At 46.5% G+C, this 24,377-nt stretch overlaps 1 protein-coding gene across 1 annotated transcript in view; it reads right to left on the bottom strand.

The window, feature by feature from the left end:
- Positions 1–24,377, bottom strand: part of LOC308180671 (uncharacterized protein) — a 463,846-nt gene that overhangs the window by 108,375 nt on the left and 331,094 nt on the right. Inside the window, exon 3 of the mRNA XM_080562720.1 lies at positions 5,348–5,455. Coding sequence (XP_080418846.1) covers positions 5,348–5,455 — 108 coding nt within the window. The remainder of the gene's footprint in view (positions 1–5,347; positions 5,456–24,377) is intronic.

The raw sequence follows: 24,377 nt of genomic DNA, 5'->3' as shown, positions 1-24,377 counted from the left end.
GATGCTTTATGTGGACCACGGCTGTGACCAGGTCAAGATCACAGTTTTGCTTGTGGACTCATTTAATACTATCACCTAATCACTCTAACACCAAATACTATGCAAACTCCAGTGATTTGGTAAGGAAACTTTTCTGCCAGAAAGCCTACAAAAATCTGGAAGGGAGGACACAAACCAGGCAAGGCCCCAGCTTCCCGCGGCAACACTCGCACATCCAACAAGTGCTCACGTACCACCCTGCACAAGCTGCAGGAGCAGCAGTCAAGTATTAAGGTGAGGGGAAACGGCCTCAAGTTGCACCAGGGGAGGTTTAGGTCAGATATTAGGGGAAATTTCTATACCAAAAGGGTTGTGCAGCACTGGAACAGGCTGCACAGGGACATGGCTGAGCCACCGTCCCTGGAGGTCGTCAAGGAACGTGTAGGTGTAGAACTTAGCAGTATGGCTTAGTGGTGGACATGTCAGCACGAGGTTAAAGGTTGGACTAGATGGTCTTAGAGGTCTTTTCCTACCTGAATGATTCTATGATTCTAGTTGGGCTGAATTACAGTGCATATACCTGAGCCGCTTGTGCCCACGGTGCCTCTAACACCCTCCTACTTCCCACTTTGCTGGCCGTGCCCAGGCTGGGTTACCCACCTCACATGGAAAAGTCTCTTGATGCCTTAGTGCTTGTTTACCTTGAGCCCTCTGCAGACGTGATGCCTGATCCAAAGCCAGGCAGCGCGCATGAACCCATCCATCAGCTGAGCACCGCTCACCTTAACAGGAGCAGCGGGGTCTGCCAACACGCTGCCCGCAGTGCCTACCGCCGGCATTCCTCCCCGGACGCCTAAATGAGCACTCCAGAATCTTCAACACAACGCATTTATCTTAGTTTTTCCTGCTGGTTATTGGCTATAATCAAGCCTCAGGGGCTGTATCAGACCCGACAGCCACGCACACTGCAGTCCGTGGTGTGCCACACGTGGCTCCATCCCATTCGCGCGGTGCCACCGCAGCGTCACGGAGCTGTGACTGCACATCCGGGAGGTTTTTGAGTTGTCTTTGATGGCCAGAGAACACAGGCTGCTGTTTTCTCAACGGAGTGAGCGTGGCGAGCAGCTTGTTTTACATGGATTAAACAATTATTGACACTGTCACAGAAAAGGGCTTTTGGACTGCGTCTGCTACTAGAATAATAGAGTGAATGGATTTTTTTCCCCCCCTGAGCTCTCAGAATTTTTAGTAAATGCTGGTTATTGAAGGGGCCTAGAAAAACACTGGATAAAAAAAAAAAAAAAAGGATCGTGCAATTAAAAACTGCACCATTCCTAAGTGTAGCCACAGATCAGTGACTTGGGAAAGAGGAAACTTGCCATTTAAAGACAAACTGCTCCCATTTAGTTAAGCCTAGGAGCTCGAAGCAGCAATTGTCAACAAGAGAATAAGGAATATTACCCTTGAAAATAAATACAAATTTTAATTACAGTTGGCATTTTGGAGACTGGTGCTGAAGATCGTCATCAGATGGAAAATTGCCGTCATCTTTCTACCCTTGGGGACATGAACGCTGAGTGAAAACGACTGTAACTGTAAACCAGTCTCCAACCTGCCTTGATATTGGCATCACAGCTCACAAGAAAACCTTAAGCTGTCACATTTGGCTAACAAGACCCTGCTGGCTGAGCGAGGCAGGGGCTGCTGAGCTCTGCCAGCTATGAGCAGACAGGTCAGGGGGCAAGAGGCTCCCTCCAGCCCTGCTCCTGCTGTCCCTCGTCCCAGCAGAAACCTCGGCAGAGCAGGGCCTGGGCTCCGAGCAGGGGCTGCTGCCCCAGGGCTGGGTCCTGTGGTGGGAGAGGGGAGCTGGAGCAGGGCCCCAGCCACAGGAAGGGGATGATGCTGCGGAGGGAAGGGGACGAGGCCACGGAGCCACAGCCTGGCTCTGCCGAGCTCACCCTGGCCAAGCTGCTCAGAGATAGGAGGCTGCAGTCAGAGGCAGGAGGCTCACACTCCGCACTTCCCATCGTGGGGTGATAAGCTTTCAGTGAGGAGAAAGAAGCTGTTGTGATAGTCAAAATATCGGACCTGCTCTCTAGGGATGGTGCCTTCTGGGGACCTGCCTTTTACCACTAACACCAAGTTCTCCACCGATTCGTGGGGCCAGGGACTCACTTTTGCCTTGTGAGACTGCCTCTCAGTCCTGAAATAAGGACTCACATTCTGGTCTTCTCCGTCCCTGCTCTTTCCAGCAAGCTCAGAAGGGGGCTGTGCTGGGGAAAAAACGATCCCAAACCAGCATTTTGCAACGACAAAGCTGGAATTTCTATGAGCTGGTCTACAAAACTATCTGTTGCGCTAGGGACTGGAAAATATCCAATTTCTTCTCCGAAGAGCAGATAGGTTTGGAAGAGAAATTTTTTATTTAAAGGTAGAAGAAAGTGAAACAAAGCAGCAGCATCGCCCTTCATTTTTAAACTAACACAAAAGAAGTATGGGGCTTTGATATCGGTAATAGCGTAAGAGGAAGCGTGTGCTGTCAGTGAACCAACTCATCCTCCTGACCCACAAGACAGCTTGCCTGCTTTTTGGCTCTGTGTCTGGGCAGTGCACCTGAGATCTAACACAAAGCAACTGTCAGTTCGTTGCAACTTTGACTGGAAATCCCAGTGCCGAGGGGGAAATCTGCTGGGCTTTGATGTAGAGGTTTGGGTAGTGCCTGCGCCTTCCCATCTCAGAACATAGCCATTTGATGTATTGTTGAGGGAGGCAGTTGTTATCTTCTCAGAGAACATGCATGTACCTGGGTAAATCTATTCGCAACTGCCTTCTAAGATGGATAGCACAAGGGGTGTTTCTGAGGCATCAGTTTATCTGATACAGGGAACAAGGCTGGAGACAAATGTACAGACCTCCCAGATGTTGGTATTTCATGTCACCGAGGTCCTCCTCTGCTTTCTTCCAGGTCCGCTATGCCAGAGAGCAGGTTCCGTTCAGGTAAGCTGTCCTGGGGTTTCGTTTTCACCTAGCACATCAGGGGGGTAGGAGTCGGCCTCTCCTGGCTCAGGAACACAAGCTGGCAGCAGCGGGTGCAGGATGCCTCCCTCCAGGACCCATGCACTGCCCGCCAGAAGGGACTGATCCCCTCCCAGACTGGGACAGACCTGTCCCCACTGCTGGTATCACAGCATGCTCCGAACTAGCCATTACAGGGTAAGGCTGGTTACTTTTCTGTCAGCATTAAATGGTGATAGGTTTTGCTCAGGCTTTGCCAGGTCCCACCTTTGCTGTGCAAGGGGAGCACCACACTTGACATTTTCTTCAGCATCTGCAGGAAGCTGAGCCTCTCTAACGCTGTTCTGGGACACTGCAGTGAGCATCTTAGGAGAATTGGGGTATCCTGGCTGAGCAGTATGCAGCATGGCCACACCAGTATCGTGTGCTGGTGCCTTCCACACTGCTTCTGCATTCCTGGGCACGCAAGGGAGGCATCAGTAGCTGTTGCAATAACCTTTTATGGCTCTGCACTAAATGCCTAAGGGGACAAAACAAATCTTAGGGTATTTCTCTGTGACAGTGAAGGGTGCCACTATACCTGGTACTGGGATAATCAGCACAACTTTGCTGCTGGTCCTCTCGTCTTGGCTGCTGGGGCCCTAAACTAATCCTTTTACGTAGGATTGCTGTGAAGCTGTAATTCCCTGGGTCATCCCTTTATCTCTTTTGAATTACCCTGGCAAGTCTCTAATCTTTTACAATTTCCTTTTTTTATTTCCCAGGATTTGATTTGCTAAGATTCACCCCCAGAGCTCCCCATTAGCTGCGTTCGGTGCAAGGTTTTGCTAGGGTTTTCCTGCTGTTGTTCCTAGGAAGTTTTAGAAACACCTTTCTCTGTTCTGTAGCACTTCCGACATTTGTATCACACGTCTCTACCTTGCCATACCATCTTAGAACAACATATAAATGAATCTCTCCCTTTTCAAGAAGTTCAAATTCTTTCACAAATGCTGATAAACAGTTTATCCACACAGGTGTGTTTATGATGACATCCACTACACAAAAAGAAACCGAGCCACTGGGGAAGCGTGACACCCCCTTCTTGAAAACCTCCCAGCCATCACTCAGAAATGATCAAAATGTCCCTTCCCAGGAAATTAAATTATACAGCCACCCACGTCCATGATTTGAACAATTCCTCCTTGAAATGGACCTGGGCTGCCGTCCCTGGCATGCCAGCACACCTGGAAACTACCAGCTTAGCCCTGCCAGGAGCTAAGCACCTCTTACAAAGGTACAAAGAGAGCCAAGCATGTTTAACATCTTCCTGGATCAGCTTCATAATGTGTTTAAAACAATGGAAGAGGAAAGCATGTGTTCTTTTCAGCACAATCTGTGCCTTATAATCAAGCCTAAATGTTCGCAACCCGCTCGGATCCTAATGAGGAGAATGACTTAAATGGCAGAATGTTCTGCTCTTCCTACAGGTTTACAAAAATGAAATTAAACATAGGCTTTCTATTACAAAACAATATAGGCAAATTGAGGACCAATTATGCAAACCCATCAGAGAACCTGGTGAACTGTGGAGAATTTTGCATTTCTGAGGCGGAACGACTTTTTAGATGAAAAAACTACTACAAGAAATTGAGAACATCTGTGCCATCAAAGAAAGAATGCAGTGAATAATTGGACAATCATAGACAGGCAGCCATTTGAATATGAAGCTGTTTGTAATGTCGCAGTGGAAGGGAAATTACAGAACGCCAGCGTTACTTGGCTGTCAAACGCCTGTGCTTTTCCCTTTGTGCCTATTACAGCGTGTTGTGTGCTCACTTTACAAGAGTCTGCGGGGTCGACAGCAGGGTCTCTAGGGTTATCTGCTTCCATTATTTTGCACATCAGACACATAATGAAAAAGGAGCAGTCAGAGAGGTCCTTGAGCATTTATTTCCTCCAGCATCCAAGTTTAAGTACACCTTTAACCTCTCCCTGACAGACAGCCCAACCTGCAGCCATCCCCCAGACGGCTGACACGCAGTGCAGAGCAAATATTCCCTCTCAGCTGACAAACTCAAGTGACCCCTTGCCTTGAGCAATGATATTATCGTCGTTTCCAGCAGGCAAGTCCCATGCGGACACTCCTGCCACGCTGAGCCACCTCGCAGGCTCCCATCCCTTCTGCAGCAGCGAGCCACAGAAACCCTTCAGTGCTGCAGCAGCTCCCAGGGCGGATTGCACCGAAACACAGGCACAAGAGATCTGAGGAACACCTGAGGCCACAGTTCAGCTCTGTCTGCACCAGCCACCGTTATTTGTCCCCAGGAAACAGAGACCAAGCCCGGTATATGAGGTCTGCAGGAGCACATACCTCTGCACCAGCTCCATGCTGCTCCCTGGCACCACCTCTGCTGCAAGGCACAAACTGCGCTGCCACGCGTCATGGAGCCGCCGTACCGGGGCAAGGATTTCAGGACCTCTTCCAGGACAAAAAGGGAAAATAAAAGTGATCAACTTAGTTGTGATTTCATGGCTAGTTGCACAGATATGCACATGTTACTTTGCACAGTCAGCCTAATAACCAGCTTTCAGAAGGACAGACAGCGTAATGAATGGGTTGTAAAACACGCTCATAAAAACATTATAGCATGTCTCAGAGCATTTGTTAGCTGTTTGTGATTTACTGGGGCCCCTGTTTTACATTTTCTTATAATTTGCACGTTTCCTATTAAAAATAAGTATTCAATGTGCATGCAATTTATTTTAATTTCCCTCCCCCCTCACAAGATAAAACTTTTACAGCCATGCAAGAATGGTGATATTGTAGTCACAAGGTTCATTATACAGTAATTAATACACGTTAAGTGTCCTGTAAATATTATGTTATAATGGCTTTAAGTAAATACATACTGTATATTGGCAGTACCTATTAAGTCAGAGCCACTTAAAATGAAATGTGACTAATTAATCTGTTTAAAAAGTCTAATGTCAACTTGGATATTCTTTAAAAATTACAGTACAATGTTCCAAGAGTGAGCGGTGAGTCAGTTAGCATTTAATTACGGAACTTTGACATTAATGGTTACTTTCCTGGCTTATTTAAGTGGATTGGACACATGGGCCAGCATTGAAGGAAAGAGAAGGGTAGGAGGAAGGTTTCATTGTTACAAGAAGCTAAAAAGCCTGAATAATACACCCCATTATCATCACGGTGAATGGCTGCAAAGTAGCACGTGGGTTATTACTGAGGCACCTCGCTGCAAAAGGCCCAGCCTGCCAGCACCCGATAGCCTGCTCCACACGGACAATGCAGCCGCAGTACCGCTGCCTTCGGGAGGGACTGCAGGCACTCCGCTGGGTTTTTGTCCGTTTCAGGCATTATATCACTTTATTAAGGGATGGTGCCTGGCGCAGCCATGCCGTAACAGGAGCGGAGGCTTTGTTCTCCGCTCAGCTAGAGGCTCAGACGCTGCCTTTGTCCTGCACAATGTTTTCCTTTCCCTCCTGAAAGGCCGCCCCTCACAAGACTATCAGCCTTTTAACAATTTCAGTCACTCCCCCCCCCCATCCTAAATACACAGAGGCAAACACTCCCCCAAATCTTTCACTTTTTTTTCCCCAACAGGGAGCACAAATACAAGAGAAGGTGAAACACGCTGAATGAAGAGCTCAGAGGTCAGCTATGCTCTCACCTACATACTCAACAAGAACAGACGAGAGAAGGCAAAATCTTTTCCAGAGCTCCTTACGTGTATTCATTTTCCTGACAAGTCATCATCATAGGATGCAAATGTCTACTGAACATCCATCGGACTAGACTTACTCAGCCCCATATACATACCCAGTGGTGAATATCTCCAGTTTTATAGATGCCAAGACGCAACACAGCTCTGTTGACTGCAGCCTCGATCCTCACCGAGAGGTGGGGTGTCAACGCTTCACGCACCCAGTTAAGCCTGTTACAGAGCAAGTGAGCAGACACAGCTCTCCTAAGTCCCTTATAAATATCTGCAGCTCCAAATACGTCATTAATCTCCAAAGAGTAAATTCACTGAAACATAGCTAAGTTAACGGAGTTCCATCAGAAATGGAAGTAGTTTAAGAAGTTTGCCCTTCATTAATGGAAATTGTTAAGAAGTCATTCCTCTGGATACTCAGACAGTGCCAGAACCACAGACTGAAGAGGTCTTGGACTATTTCCACTTTTCCATGGTCACTTCCTTCAGGTTTTGCCATCAAGTAAAACGTGAACAAGCTTTCTTTGGAAGACGAATCTCTCTGAACATGTGTGGTTTGTTGCTTGAGATAACAGTTTTGGTAACGCATTTTCTGGGGTAACTGCATCCTTCAAGGTGATGGCAGGAACTGAGATCCTCCTTGGGCGGTTGGAGAAGCATGGCAGAGGCAGAACTCTGAATGCCATTTGAGATGATGAGGATAAATGATAAGAGCTCAAGAAAGAACAACAACATGCATGTAAACAGATAACTTTGGTCTAGAAGTTGTAGTCTGCCTAAACTACACTGAACTAGAAAAATAAGATATGTTTTGTTTAATAAAATAAGATATATTTTATTATATTCAAGAAAATAAGATATATTTTCTTTCCCATCCTCCCAAGGCCAGAAGCCACTGCCTGGTGTCCAGCAAATCACATTAGTGTGCAACTCTCCTAACTTATTTCCATCTGGTGTAGCCCAAAGTGCCACTTGTACAGCTGGGTATCATCTGGTTGCACATCTTCCTGGGCAAGCCCTTCCCCCAGGCAATTACCCACCAAAAGAGATCACCTCGGGTGTGAAGCAGAGCCCCCAGCTTTCCAACTGCTCTCAGTGTGAAAGTGGCTGGGACAGCTCTGAAACCTGGGTCCTGTGTATCATGGGAGCTCCCGAAACCTCACATTTTATTTAATGCATCATCACTGGCCTCAGAAATAGAGAGAAGAACAACATTTGGTTGCATGCTGGTGCATACAAGGGCATGGATTAATAGCACACTAAAGAGGCAGAGCTGGTGGCTGGAGGCGGGAGATTTGCATCCTATGATGGGATCTCCCATAGCTTTCTTCAAAGGTAAATCACTTAACAACCCTGTGCCTCAGTCTCCCTACTGCTAAATCACTGTAATGTTTGGATACCTCCTAAGATGTTGCTGGGCTTATCAAATTAACATTCACAAGGCATCCAGAGATAAAGCAGTTTTATAAATGTATTGCGTAGCTTGTAATCTTTTGATGTTGCCATGCAAAAGAGACATCACAGAGCACAGGAATACCCTGGGAGAACTCCGAGTCTGCTTTTCACTTCCAAGAGCTCTTTTCTTGCAGTGACCCCTCCTTTTAGCTGCATATTCACCTTGGCCTCTTGGGAGTGGGAGCGATGTGCAGCATCCCTGCTACAAGCCTCCATGAGCCACGTAAACCTGCTGTTATGACCAGAGAGAAGTAACCAGCACTATTATTTGTATCATTTGCTGAGGTTTGTAACCTAGAATTAATTTTCAAATTGAGTCCAAACGCTGCCTATTTCACACACATCTGGGTAGCAGACAAGAGCCCTTTTAGCAACAGAAGCAAACAGAGCTACAATCAAGCAGCTCAAGGCACAACCCTCTAATAGTTCAGTAATCAGTAATAATCAACCCTTCTCTTTATGTTCAGGGAGACCTAATAGAACCCAGCTACTCTACAGTGAATACATTTTCATTTATAAGACTAAATGCAAGCATACGTTATCTACTTAATTAAAATCTAAATTCTCTAACCAACCATTTGTTGTTTCTCCTGGGTGCACGTTACATACATTACTGGTGTTTTCCTGAAATCCATTGCTAATGGATTAAAATAACTTGATGAAATGTTTCATTTGCTGCACATAGTTATGAAAGAACACAAAATACTCTGATGCTGCACATGTAGTGAACTCCTTTCCATCATTATTCCAGGAGAGCAGCTCCTACATCCCTGTGCCAGGACCCCACTCCTTCTCCTAGGTTCCTCTTGTCTTTGGTGGCAGAGAAAACCTGACTCTCCCAAACACTTGAGTGTGCTCAGACTGCAGACTCATCTTCTAAGCTTTTAGTCAGCAAAGGTTTCAGGTAAACCTCCACAGTACAAGCACAATGGGGTCACAAAATCATAGGAACCAACAAGGTCTGAGCGGAAATGATTAACTATACAAAGGCAGGGATGTGAGATCCTGAAGAACACATCTAGTCTCAGTTCTGACACTGCAAGGGGTCCCAACCACCTGCGGGGGCTTGATGGATGTGACATCCTAGAGAGACTTGCATCCTTGGAAGTAATAGATGGGAGCCAGGCAGGATGTCTTGAATGGCACCAAGTCTACAGGCAACAGCAGTGCTGCCCACTGGTCAACCCCCCGGAGAGGGGGAGACTGAGCGTGGCAGTCCTCTCCACATCTGCCTGGCCTAGGGGAGAAAAAACAGTAGGAACTGATCATCTGCCACAGCCTGGCTAGGAAGGATGACTCCTGTCACAAGAAGTGCTTTCTCTGACTCCACGCTGTTTTTAAAGTCTTTCTGGACAGGATTGCATGGTCATGCAGAGTTCAGTTTGTGTGGTTTTGGCACTGGTGACCACTGACCAACACATCACCCTTGGGATCCAGGCTGGCCGTGTCTGCATTCCCACAGCCAAAAGAGGAATCCCTCAATACTTAGGGAGTAGATCTTCCCAGAAAGCTGGAACATCTCCTGTAAGGATCTGAACGTCCTTGCTCCACTGGTGATGAAACATTTGTTTCCTTGCTCAGAAAACGGACATTTCCAGCATTGCAACTTACGAACATCTTCAGAGGGTCACAACCTTTACCACTGGTGCTAAACCTGGTTCATTTTCTGGCCCTCCGAGATTACTTTTTTTTGGTCCTGCATCTCCTCTGCATAGCTGTTAAATACCATTCACGTAGTTTGAGCGTCAGGAAGAATCTCCTCCAGAGGAAAGCAAGCAGGCAGGGAGGGGCTGAAGCGAGTTCAGAGCTGCAGGTGAGGCAGTGCCAAATGGAGACTGATAGCTGCTGCTCTCAAATGGAAGAAACCTAACAGCTTCACGTCGTTGCTGCAAACCACAATATTTATAGAGATGCCACCCGGAATTCTGCTTTGCTTCCAGCAGACAAGAAGTAAAAGGGCACCTCCTTCAAGCCATTCAGTCTACTCTGCATTATAATTAAAAACAATTTCTGTCCTCAATAGGGTTTTGACTCGGGTAACCCATTACCCCCAAGAGCCAGTTGTGAGATGAAACTGCAAATGCAAATTAATGCCAGCTCTGCCTTGACAATAACGGTTCTTTTTTTCTCCTTTCTACCCATTCTGCTATCTTCCATTTTTGGAAATTTTCATCCCTGTGAGATAAAGTGAGTGTGCAGAGCAGATTTGCCAGGGGACAGAGATGGTTTTGTGATCCTTTTCTTGTGAGATGCTCTTCCACGCTCCCTCGTTGCAAAACTGGCAGGTCAGGCAGTCCCAGTGCAGTGCCACAGCTTCCTGAGAAACGCACAGGGACCTGCCTCCCCAGCTGCAGCCCCACACCAGGGGTGTTTCCCTTTGCTGTGGTTACAGGCAGGAATTCCCTTGGCTGTCTGCGCACACTCTTAGCACAACAGACAATTGTTCTGGGTATAAATGTAACAAGAGTAGGAGCATTTACATCCCCTCTGCAAGGAAACCAAAACTTTCCAACAACAGGGAGACTGTTCTGACTTCACCTGTATTTGTTGACACGGTTTGCCCTTTAACTAGCCATTTTATTTTATCATGTCATTATATTAAAATTGTTTTGCACACACTTTGTGATTCCTGGCTGTATATCCAATCTGAGGCTGCCTCAAACCATGCACAGCCAAAGGACGCCTGCTATTCTTCGCCAAGAAAGAGCACTAAATACAAGAACTGAAAAGCTTTGCCTCTGTTCCTCTCTTAGACAATATGTGAGCACAATAACAGTGTGGAGTAACATAAGTTTTTGGATTTGGTTTAAAAGGGCAGAAGTGTGCGCACAGCGATGCTGCATTGATCAAACACAGCTTACCCACACGCTCACATCAAAAGGAGAGCAGGAGTCCTCTGTGTTTCCCATCAAACACACAAAAGGCCAGACAGGTAAAACTGACCAAATAATTGTTAAAAACTGGAAGTAAGCCAGAAACCCTGACCCCAGGGGACGTCTGAAACGCAGAGCCAGTTGCTGCTGCTGGTCCCTGCTGGTGTCATAACAAAAAGCCAAAGTTGTTATTTATTGCCCTTTATTCCTGTAGCATTTGATGTCTTTAATGCAGCCTGCACACAGGAGAGTGATGAAGTGCTCTTACTTCCATTTCACATATGAGGAGAAGAGAGACATAGCCTCATGTTCTCAAAAGGCACTTGAGCACCTAACGCCCTTGGAAATCAGTTGCAGAGGAGCTCTGAAATACCTATGAAAGACACACACACCTGAGGGCCTTGGTCAGACTTCCTAATGCTGTGAGTTGCATACTGACACCGGACCGAGAGCCCCGAGACGTGACAAAGGAAGGCCTCAGTGAGCAGGGGTGTGATGGCAGCTGGGCCTGCCCAGAGGACAAGATGGCCCAGCACCATCCTGCTGTCAGCCACAACACAGCACAGACCTGGGAGCTGCACTTAAATGCCCAAATCACAGTCCCTACAGCCTAAATCATGGCACGCTACAGCTCAAACAAAAGCTCCCAAGCCAGAACTGTGATGATGGCTCTCATCTATGTCTCTGCACCACTGCAGATCTGTCATAACTAGCCGTGAATTACTCCTGTTTTACAGCAAGTGGAAGTATTTTGAGGATCCTCTGCCTCCTACATGAAAATCCTAGCTCTGCTCCTGTCTTGTTCCACGGCCTTCAGCAAATTATTCTTAATCTTCCTGTGTCCCCGTCTGGAAGAGTCAGCTAGTGGTGCTCGCCTCAGATTTGATGGATTAACTTGTTACTAATTCCACTGTGTTCGACAAGTACTGAGTATCTCTTCCTAATCAGCAGAAACTTATTAATTCTCATTATGAGTGCTTCTCATGTCCTTTCAGATAAACCTCACTGGGAGATACAATAGTTCTCCAGAACAGAGGTGCAGTCCCTTGGAAAATCAGCAGGAAAAAAACCAATCAGCCTACTTCCTTGCAAAAATAACTGCATATCATTATGGGAATTTGCCCCACGTTAGATTTCCAGAGGAATTTTCCACACTTTCAACTCAATATTAAGGGTTTTTCCCACAGAGATATGGCCTCTTTAACCCAAATTTTCTGGTAATGGGACAGGAAATGTGTTTTTTTTGTGGCAGAGAATGGAGCTGGTTGCTCTGCGGTTGGCAGCCCGCACCCTGGAGGCTCTTTACTTCGTTCCCTGCACATGGAGTTGATGCCAGCCTTCCCAGGGGGCTGGCAGATCCCAACACCAGCATTCCTCATCGCTCCGCTCCCTCCCAGGTCCAAGTGCCAGGAAGGCCCCACGCTGCCCCTCAGGAACCTTCACTGCACAGCAAGGGCGCTGCTTGCACTTGCACCATGGGAAGCCCCCATTTGTGAAGGCTCCTCATCATGGCTCCCAAACACCCCACACGTAAGGCCAAATGAACACAGCGATCTTAGGATCGAAGACAAACACCCAAATGAACCTGAACAGAGTTGCAACAGATCCTGCAGGATGCGGACAGAGACACCACGGGACGGCAGGTGGTGACACCAGCTGTATGGGGAGCTCCCATACCATCCCAGAGCAAGGCTGGTGTTATGCTAGAGGATACTACACCCAGAGACGTGTTATCCTCTAGGGAATATCGGTTTGTTGCTTCTCTGTGCCTCCTTTGGTAAGAATAGGAGCAAGGTGCTTTTCTGGTCATTTAAAACAGTTTTTAATTTAATTTTATTTATTTTACATGGCTGACATTTTAACCTTGACTATTAGCTACTTGGAACAGATATCATCTATTGCTATGCATATTCATGATAGCCACAATCTCTGCTGACACAGTCACCTTCAGAGCTACAAGGATGAATTACCACAACCTGCAATAACGTCGGGCTCCCACCTTCTGCCTGCTGAGGCAACAGAACAAATTCAAAGCCAACAGGGCGCTCTTCCACACTAGTGATGGGGTTTGCCTTCTGACTCTCAAACAAACATAAAAGAAAAACCCTCATGCATTTCTTTTGATCTTCTGGAGGAAAAATAAACTGAAAGTTGAATTTTCAGTAAAACAGTGTTCATTCTGAAGAATGATGTAAATCTTTAGCCCCTCAAAAAAGTATTTATAGAAAAAAAAATCTATTAGTTTCCCTTAAATTCCTTATGCAAATTTAGCTATCAAATTCAGAATTCATCTAGACTCTATCTATAGGCAAAACTCTCCTTCTGCTTGCAGCTACTACTGAAAGTGCATTTTGATTTGGAAGCCTTCATTTGGCTCTAAGCTCTTGGGCGAGCAGGAAAGCCATGTCTCAAATGAAAGAACCACCCAAACCCCTAATGCCTTAAGAGCAAAATCTAACAACAAACCTCCAGAGCATATCACACATCAGGATGTTTCAGAAATGGCTTCTTGAAAGAAAGGTAACTTAGCTTAGCGAATAATTCATAAATCCATACAGCTGGCATGGACAAGACTGAAGGGAGGCTCCTGAAGACAACAAAGGTCTCTTGCTCCTGCATGCCCATTTCACTTGGGCCAAAAGAAAGGCTATAAGAAAGTGATCTGAGACATCTCCTGGAACAACACGTCACTGCTCAGGACATACGGGGGAACCAGCCACGTGGATTTGGAGCAGTCAGAAGATAGCAGCTCTGGCCCATGGAGCTTCTTGCAGCCTTCCTTGTCCCTCACCCCACACCTGATGCACACACTTCTACATAAGATTACTTATCTGGTTATGCCCCATTATCCTTCCCTGACCCTTTTTGTTCTGCCGCCCCACAACTGCCCCGTGCATGCCCTCCCCCTCAGCAGTTCCCCTTCTCCAAGTGCAAGGACCCAGCAGGTCACGGAGGAGGCCAGAGGGTCTCTCCCGTGCCGCACATCAAATCCCGCCATTTCCTTGCCAGCAAGCAGATGTTCCCTCCCCAGACAGCACGTGACAAAACTAAGAACTCCTTTCAGATGCTTTCCTATCAACCCAGCCACCGGTGGGCAGGAGGTGATCCCAGCATGGGGAGATGCCAGCCCTTGCTCCTCCAGGCTGAGCAGAGCGCTGCTATTTTAAAAACTGCCTAGAGGTGGAGTCTCCCTGAAAAGCAAACCATTTTCGAACCTCCTTCCTGTGCCTGGGTGGGCTATTTTCAGTCGCAGGCTCACTGCGGCAGCAGTATTTTGCTTGCAACCCAATACACCGAAATGTTAATAGGGTGTCTGAAGAGACATTTTAGTTGTGAGCAGCATGTTGTCTTTCCTAGCTGAAAGCACACCAGGGCACCCATAAAAGTAATATAATCTCAGGAGCAGAAGGAGCGCTGCTGGAAGGATCGGTTAGGGCCGGGCAGATTTGTGCTGTATTTTCTTAGGAAAAGTCCCCAGGATGACGGTGCAAGAACTACCGAGCTGGCTGCTGGGCTCAGCCCAGCTCTCACCTGGATCTCCTGGGTCTCCTCCGCTCTCCCAGGCACTTCTCGGATTCTGCTCAGCACCACCTAAGACCCGGGAGGCTGCGTCCAGCCTGATTATTATTATGTCTACCATTTTAACCATATGTCCATTCTCTTTAAAGCACAGCTTTGGGAATCCAAGGTCTGTGTTCAGTTCTGGTCCTGAGACTATCTTTCTGTATAACCTTGGGCAGGAAATTAAGTATCTGTGAACTCCAACTCCCCTTCTGCAAAAACAGGGAGCATACTGCTTTATCTGTTCAGCAGTACGGCTGTCAGCTCAGTGAACCAGAGCCTGGACAGAGTCGGACACACTGGACAGATGTGCATATACCAAATAAATGACAGTGTGACCCTCTAAATGTCACTGCCATGCAAGTGAACATTATTCTTCGGGGGCATCAGATGGATCGTACAGCCCATCCAGCCTCTGCTTAGTCTAAACATTTTGTATGCTTGCCTGTAGACTCACCATTTGTGTGCTCTCTTTTACAGTCTCCATAAAAGCAAGCAGAAAGAATATCCTGCCTTGCTAATACATTCAAGCAAACCCATTAAGATATCTCTAGCTGCAATCTAAAACCAAGGGAACAAGCTGACAGCGCAGTGCTGCTGTTTTCTCTGACGTCCAGACCTCCTGTGCCATGCTTTCCCCTGTGAGACCTATTGCAAGAACAAGAGTATTAGTTATGGTCACCTAGCAATATAGCTAGGTCTTTGGGGAATCTGCAGCCTGCCTATCATGTGGAGCTCTAGCCTGGAGCATCTGTTAATCCACCCATGCTGATCAGCAGAGTGTAAGAGAAGCTTGCACGTAGGGAATGGAGGGCAGTTTAGCCCCAGAGGTTGAGTCCTTCCATTCTGGATGAATCAGTTCACTCCCTATAAAAACAGCTACATGCACAAAACCTAAATCCTGGCCAGGGAAAGCTCAGAACTTTACAGCAGTATAAATAAAGGAGGATAAAAATGAAAGCATTTGTCCACAGCAGAAGTGCCAGACTCCATCAGACAAGATTTAGTTCCCCAGGAGCATTAAACCATGCTCTTGCTTACGCCATCAGTAGTCACTCTGCCATACTCAAACACTGTTTCTGAGAGAAACCATGATGTGCCTCCAGTGCCTTCTGAATTGGCTGTGCCTGCTTCAGACAAGATGGATGGGATATAAGGACCCCAGAAAATGAGCTGAGAAAATTGCAGGGCCTGACCTGGTCAGACTCCCAGCTGCAGAGCCCATGTCTCCACTGAGGACAGCGGAGCTACTCCAGTTTACATCAGCTGAGAATCTGAATCAGATCTGCATTCTTCTGCTCTCAGATCATAACATTTGGATGGGATCTTACAACAGGAACACAAACAGCTCAGGTCACTAAAACCTTGAAACAAACATCCCCTGTCTCATGGCAGAGAAAGTATTTATGTTCTGCAGCATTTGGGGTGGCTCACGAGCATCGGTGGGGAATCGAAGCCCGTATGTCTAGACAAGGTGAATAAATCTGCAGCTTGTCAAGTTGCTAAGGAAAAAAAGGCTTATTTGTTTTCTGTATGAATAAAGTTCAGTTTAACTGTTGTTCCACTAGGCTGCAAGTCTGCAAAGTGTGGAGAATTCTTGCAATGGGAGCAGAGGGTATTCAGCAGGCCCCAAAGCTGTACTTCTGCAGTTAACAAAAGCTCAGTGTTCTGTGCAAACCTTATTTGACTGTAAGTTGAGCTTCTTAATTGAGAAGCCACTTTTTTCCTGATTAAGAGAACCTCAGACGTCAGCTTTTGAGCCTTCACTCTGAATGACAGCTTGCGCCACTTCCATCGTAAATCCAGTCCAGGTGCCATACTGCCTCTGCTCTGTGTTAAACCCGTGGGCTGCAGCGATAAGGGGCTCACAGGGAGGAGGGTGGCCAGGGAAGATTCAGGTTTCAGCACTACCTACTAACAAGCTTAGTCCCATCTTTGTAACCACACACACCTCAAAGTGTTCCTGGCTCCTCTCGCTGATAAGCTATGAGGACTCACCCGAGTCCTTCCCAGCAAACTTCTCCTTCCTCCAGGAACTAGAAGCACAAACATCTACAACCTCCAGTTAAGGAACCTGTTCACCAACCTCTCAAAGATACTTTTTTCGTAATTGTTATGAATTGCTACTAAGAGGTAGCCAAGTATTATACAACTGAAAACAACTCCTGGACTAGACCACACATCTTTCAGAGCAGCAGTGACAGCAACAAGAAATAATACCAAAGACATCATGATCCCAGCATTCTGCAGAATCTAAATGTATTTTAAGTGCTCATATTGCTAGCAAACTAACTGGTTAGTTTGGTCACTCTTCTGGGTTTGGTGGGAAAAGGGCTTGTAAGGGAGGTGCATCACCACCTGCAAACTAAACAGCCTACAAGGATTTGCTCCTTCTCTTCCTACTCATCCCAATCTTCTACCAGAGAAGGTGTGAATCCAGGAGAATAGGCAACTAGGAGAGGCATGCGGAGTTACTGTCCTCTCCCAAGGATGATGGAAAGCTTTCTAGTATGTCTCAGTAACGGTTAGAGAGGACTGGTCTCAGACCATTTATGAGATGGGACCACGTTTTGTGTGGTTAAAATGCTGTGGAACTCATGACTTGTGTTAAAGTGCTCTCTGAGCAACATTGCTGTACATTATGCTCTGTAAATAGGCAGACCTTTTTTGTTGTGCTTCACATTGGCTACTAAGAGATACACTCCAGGCTTCCAGTTCACTGTATGAAGTCATTTTAGCCTTCTCCAGTGGAAGCCAATGCATTTTCAACAAACAAACAGAAATAAAGAGTTCTCTTTTCTTTCTGCCATTGTTACTAGCAATGACAAGGACTTGCAGCTCTCCAGCAAAGCTGCTCCAGGTTGGACGCTCCAGCACTACACACAGGATCAGGTCACTGCCTTCAACAAAGCATAACTAGATTACACCAGCGTGGGCTTTGGCCCTACATATTCAAGCCCACTTCAGCTCCCTGCCACATGCTCACTTGCCATTAACTCAGCTGAGCAGTGGCCTCACTGTTTGCTGATTTTTCTTCATGTTTCATCTCTCTGACCTTCTTTGGAAGAGATGCTAACAGCTCGCCTCCTTGAGAGTCAATAGTTTTCTTTGCATCAAAGTAAGAAGCAAGGTCGAGATCCAGCTGCTACTAAATGATACTTTTAAAACAAAAGCTTTTGGTGGAGACTAAGCTGATGTGCTGTGAGCTCTTCTTTGGGGATAGGTCAGAGGAGTGGATTGAGAACCGGTCCTCACACCTTCTGCTCTTAACGGGCAGGCTGCTTTGGTGACAAAAAAGAAAGTGCTTGATGAGATTGTGGGGCTGATTGCAGAGGGCATACGGGCAAGCTGCTGTTCACAGGAACTGATCCAAGACAAGCATCCATTCATTGAGAGACTAAACATAAACACTTTTGCATGGAAAAAGTCCACACGTGACACAGAGGTTGTCACGATGCTGTTTTTTGGTACTTTGATAAGGCTGCAAAGGGATGCAGCCTCAGAAAGCCTAGGAGGGGCAGGACACCTTAAGGTAGCCTGTGAAGAGTCCTACAGATTGCTGGTTTCCAATGGGGTTAAGATACAGGTGGGTGATTTGGATTAAGTCACATGTAGACACATGATGTGGCCATGTCACACTCTCAGGGACTTTAGTCAGTTCGTTGTGCTTTAGAACAAGTACAAAAGCCAACAAAGAAACAAAAAAAACAGGAGAAATACCTTGACTAGGAGACGAGCAGCATGGCCATGCACAGATCCCAGCAGACCAGCTTCCCTTCTCAAACCCCTTCCTCAGCAAGCAGCATGGCATGGTATTGTGTGACTGCTTGGGGTTCCTTAGGAAGCACTCACGGGACCTTAACAAGGCACCAGCCTAGGGACCTGCTGGGGAGCACACACAAGACATCCTTGTTAGCACACCTCTGCTCCTGATGCCATCTGTTCGTCTCACACATCCAACAGCTGCAGCTCGTGTGGGGTTGAAGCATCCTTCCCTTTCTCCACCAGCGCTTTGGTATCTGCTCAGGTGCAGAGATGGCTCCTGTTCCCTCCAGCCTTGGAAACAAACAGGGTAACTTCAATGGGGCAGCTACAGAGAATAAAGCAAAAGGGATTTTGGCCCCCCTTTGTGGAGGGGTGAGCAGCTCGTCTTTCATCAAGTCTCTATCTTTTTTGCTGGTCCACAGCCTCAACTTTAAATGTTGCTTCCTGAGCTGCTGCTGAAAGCCAGCTGTCTACCATTTATATTGTTAATTCATTAAAACCAGTTCTTTATCCTCTCAGGAAATCACGGCAGTCCTGCTTACTGGCAGACAATAACATTCGAGGGCTTGCTGCTGCAATCGCTGACAATATCAATTATTTAGTTTTCTGCCAATTCCTATTAGACTTTTCAGGCTAGAGAATTTACACTGTGTTATTGAATTAAAAAACAGCTAAAAGCTTTAGGGAATCCAAACTAATTAGCCGGCATTTGTAAACCCCTTTGTTCATGGTAATTTGTTTACAAGAGTAGCTCAACCTTTTAATTATGGGCACACTCACAGGCCACATACTGCACCATTACAGGCAGGATTTTTTGTTTGGTGCAAGAAGGGCAAATATGGGGAAGCTAATTTTGCTTTAATGAGCTGTGATGACCCTGCTTGGCACTGGATGACCTAAAATACAAGTGTGTCTATAATTATAACCAAGAAAAAATAACACTCCAGATGCTTTGAGTGGGCCAGAAATCACCAGCATCCAGTTGTATCAGCACTACAGCTCCACAGCCCTGACTCAAATTCAGTCTTCAGCCTTTTCTGTAGATCTCATCTCAGGATACCTCTTCACCCTTTTGTCTGTTCCCATCTATTTGTGTTGTCCGTCTGTTTTAGGCCTGAAAGATGAATGGTTGAGTTATTATAGAACAGGAGACATCCTCACATGCGATGACGATCCTGTCGTGCCGATTTGCACTTATCTCTGCAGCAGCAGGCAGTCCTCGCTCTGCACTGTAATGTGTCCTTGCAGTCCATGGCCCTGCCCTACCAATGACTGCGGGGGCACGAGATTTACAGGTCCATTCCCTTTACATGAGTACAAGGTTTTAATTTTGGAATAAATGCTGCCGTTCTTACTGCTAGAGGATTTTAGTCCACCAAGTAGGAAACCATCGCAAGCCATTTGGGTTCCATTTTGATTGCTTTACCAGACTGAATTATTGGGCAGAACTGTTCCATGGGAACCGGGAAGAAGTGTTTGGGCTGAGATCCCAGGAGTAGGAGGTTTCCTGCCTGCAGTCTGTGACCATCTCTTCTTCTGAAGCAACACATGGACACGTAAATAAAGTATCCAGAGAATGCTTCCCAGCTGCATCTGGTTTCCTCAGTGAAAAATTGATGCACAAGGCTCCTGAGCAGACCTAGTCAAAATTGACAATGAAAATCTTGACATTTGCCTTGACGCTGAATAGGAATTTTCAGTATGTTTATTTCTGGGGGAAGGGACGACAAGAGAAGGGAAGAAAGACAGAGTGAGATGTCTCTCCATAAGGGAATATGCAGCAGATTATAGGGAACCTTGAAATGGGAAGACTGCAATGAATTTTCCAGTTCATTCTGAAAAGTTCCAAGGAACTTGTTCATATAAAATCTATGTCTACATTTTTAAAAAGGGTATCAAACAATTATTTTGAAAAAAAAAAAACCTTAAAAATGCATCATCTCTGATATATGTGCGTTTGGCATCCCTCAGCCTGATCTAACACGCTGAATACAGACTGATACAGCCTTAGCCCATGGGCTCGATATGAGTACAACGCCATCTTCCCACTTAGTCCCAGTGATGAATATGAGGCAATTCAAACAGACACAGGCAGCTTATTGCACAGGTGGATACCCTGTGGACAGCATGGTCTTACCAGGGAACAGATCAGACCGCTGTTTTTTTCCAGTCTCTGGCACTTGATTTGCTGGGCCTTTAATCAAGTTACTTTTCTCCTCTATTATTCTGTTTTCCAACCTGAATAGTCTTCCCATTTCGTTTTCTATCCTATGTCTTTTAGGCACTTGGATGTCTGCACAGTATATAGCTAGGTCTCAGTGTGCCATCTGACAACATTTCATTTAGCTTTGCTTTAAGGCTAGCTGAACATTATGTTTCAGTAGGGCAGCTGATTTAATCTCTTTGGGAATTCTGTTATGAGGTTCAAATAGCACCAATAAAAATGGAGATGGGCACAAGTGTCCCTCAAACATCCAGGTCTTCTGGACCACATTTAGTTAAAATATCATTAACTGTGCAGCATGTTTGACAAGAATGTATGACAGCACTAGCCATATGGAAAGCATAAATATTAAATACTGTATATTGCAGCCATTTGCAAGAAACTGCATTAATCCCTTGAAGGTTAATGAGAATTATTCATGTGCATCTGAGGGAGAGAAGTACTTCACTTTAGAAATTGAAAAGCTTGACATGCCTGATTTTTCACTTACCAATAAATATGAATATGGAAAATGGATGGACATCTCAGCACTGTGCCTGAACGAGAGGCCCACTGAACAACTCTGAGGTTTGTTTTTTCAGATCAATATTTTACATCATTAATATTTTCAGTTCCAGGAATCAGTGAAACAATAAATCTTGGCCGATCACAGACGGTTTGCCACTGTGTGGTTATTCTTGCAAGAGGGGAAACAGATGTCAAGGAGTCAAGACCAACCTGGTTTATTTAGTTAAGTCCTGAGAGTAGGAAGAAGGAATCAATACCAGCACAGGGGCTGGTTTCAGACACATGTAAAGGGAAGCACAGAAACGAGGCAGAATTATCCTTGATAGGCAAGATCTACAACTGACAACATGGAGACTATAGTGTTTACAATACTGAAGCATCTCCACAGAAAACACAGACAGATTTCTGAAAAGAGTTTAAGTGACTAATAATTGTGATTTCTTGCAGTAATCACTATTAAAATTATAAGAAATGTCTTTGAAACAGCTTTGTTATGGCCTGTTTTTAAATGAACCACCTGCATCAGTGGAGCTATTAAAAACTAGAAATGATAAAATTTCTGTGCATCTCTGATGAAAATAATTTGTTGTGAGTAAAATCCTCCTGCTGTTTTGCAGAAGCAGTTTATAGAGCTGGTTGAAATTCATGGATAGTCTTTTAATTAAGGTGTGGTGTTTGTTTATTTTTAATAGCATCCTTTAAAATTAAAATACTTTCAGTTCCTTTTTCTTCCACCCTGTATTTGTTTCAAAATATAGTCACCATATATATGTATGCTGCACACTCCGGCAAATTCCAGCCATTATTACCACATGACTCATGGTATCTAAAAGAAATGAGCTTTAAGCTCACACCAGAGCCCGCTGCTCAGTATCCCCCCTAGGCATGAACACCATCCTATGGAACATGGAGTTGCCTCAGCAAAAATAAAAGGAAGCCATGAGTAGAAACCACACCTTCAAGAGCCTTCAGTGTAGCTGCTGGAACAGATTTTCAGCTGATGTAAATGACGGGAGCTCCCACAGCTCAAGGAGGCAGTGTAGCCAGACTGATGCACGCTAGGGGAAGATTCAGCTCTGCGTGTGCTCCCCCCAGTGTTAAATGCACGTGCTCCAAGCTCGCTCTGTTCAGTCAGAATCAGATAATAAAACAGGTCAGTGTAAAATACAAAGAACAGCCATAGGCATGGTTTCCACAGAAGCACATGGGGCGGTGGTGCTGGCCTCTGTCTCACTGAGGAGTATGGACCACTACAGCTGCAGTTTGCCTAAACTCACAGAACGACAGCATCACAGAATGGCTGAGGGTGGAAGGGGCCCTGGAGATTGTCTGGAGATCTGCTGAGCAGGGTCACTTCACAGGACATTGTGCAGGATGACATCCAGGTGGGTTTTGAATATCTCCAGATGAGACTCAACCTCTCTGGACAGCCTGTCCCAGTGCTCTGTCACCCTCCCAGTAAAGAAGTGCCCCATCATATTGAGCCAGAACCTCCTGTGCTTCAGTTTGTGCCCATTGCCTCTTGTCCTGTCACTGGGCACAACTGAAAAGAGACCGGCTCCAACCACTCGACACCTTCCCCTCAGATATTTATACACATTGATGAGGTCTCCCCTCAGTATTCTCTTTTCCAGGCTGAACAGGCCCAGCTCTCTCAGCCTCTCCTCGTAGGACAGGTGCTCCACACCCCAGCCATCTCAGTAGCGCTCCTCCGGACTCGGTCCAGCAGCCCCATATCCCTCTGGTACTGGGAAGCCCAGCACTGGGCACAGTACTCCATGTGAGGCCTCACCAGGGCTGAGCAGAGGGGCAGGATCGCCTCCCTTGACCTGCTGGCAACACTCGTCCAAATGCAGCCCAGCATCCCCTCGGCCTTCTTGGCCACAAGGGCACATTGCTGCCTCCCGGTCAGCCTGCTGCCCACCAGGACTCCCAGGTCCCTCTCTGCAGAGCTGCTCTCCAGCAGGTCATCCCCAGCCTGTACTGGTGCTTGGGGTTATTCCTCCCTAGGTGCAGGGCCCTGCACTTGCCTTTGTTGAACTTCAGGAGGTTCCTCTTAGCCCAGCCCTCCAGCCCGTCGAGGTACCTCGGAATGGCAGCACAGCCCTCTGGGGTATCAGCCACTCCTCCCAGCTTTGTGTCATCAGCAGACCTGCCGAGGGTGTGCACTGTTCCATCATCCCGGTCACTGATGACTACGCTGAACAGGACTGGACCCAGTACGGACTCAGCCATCACCAACCACCACTGGCCCCATGGCACTGGTTTGGACACGGTGAGTCTCACCGAGGGCTGCAGCAAAGGCAGTGTTGGGATGGGGGAAGTGTATGAAATGGAGATAAATACAGCTAAACCCTGCTCGGGGGGTGTTGACAAAGCTGAGAAAAGGGACTGATGGTCAGAGAGAACTAGGGACACCCTAGAATTAGGGTCAGGGGGACGAGAGGGAGGCTGAGCCGATAGAGCAAGTGCACTGCTACGTCTCAGCACAAGGAGAACTGGAAGAAGGGTCAGTGCATCACACCATACTCTTGTGTTGTTCTCAGATGTCTTGATTCCCAGTCCTGGTGCTTCAGAAACAAGCCCAGAGTGCCGGCAGACAGACATCCCCCTGCAGCGCAATGCGAGCACTGTGAAGCCCCTGGGAGAAGCAGTGTGCTACCGGGAGCGTCCTGCCCTATTTTCTGCACCAGAGCAGCCCCACGCTGGTGTGCAGCGATGCATGTGGGCCAGGAGCAATTGCACATACAGCCAGCTACTGGTCCTAGGGAAACCTCACTGAATCACGCACTGATCCACACACAGATTCAATCTTATGGTTATCACTAGCTGGACCTCTGAGGAATTAATGCGCTTGGTTCTTCTTGCACTGTGCCCAAGGTCAGGAAAACAGCTGAGTGAGAATGTTTTGTATTAGGGGTGTATTTATAAAAGGCTTCTGAAGGGTTGTTTAAAGAATGTTTGGATAAATAGTTAATCAATTTGTACAGATTATTATGAGACCAGTAGATGTATAGGTTGCTTATGAACACCTTACAATATTAACTACTGATATGCCTATAACCACTTGATGTAACATATATTTATCACCTCTGAAATAGCTACTACTAACCATTTATAAAACTATCACTACCATGAATCTCCTTACAAAGGATGTTAATCCATGAGACTGGGGCTTACTGAGCCCCAATTAGGCTGCTTAGAAGCAATCCAGCAGGAGGTCTCTCTCCCCTGTCTGAAGCGTAGTTTCTCTTTCAAGAGTGTCTCATTGCCCAGAAA

This window comes from Anser brachyrhynchus (genome assembly GCF_964034855.1).
Source record: "Anser brachyrhynchus genome assembly, chromosome: 20".
Lineage (NCBI taxonomy): Eukaryota > Metazoa > Chordata > Aves > Anseriformes > Anatidae > Anser > Anser brachyrhynchus.
This window is presented reverse-complemented; position numbering and strand designations above follow the sequence as displayed.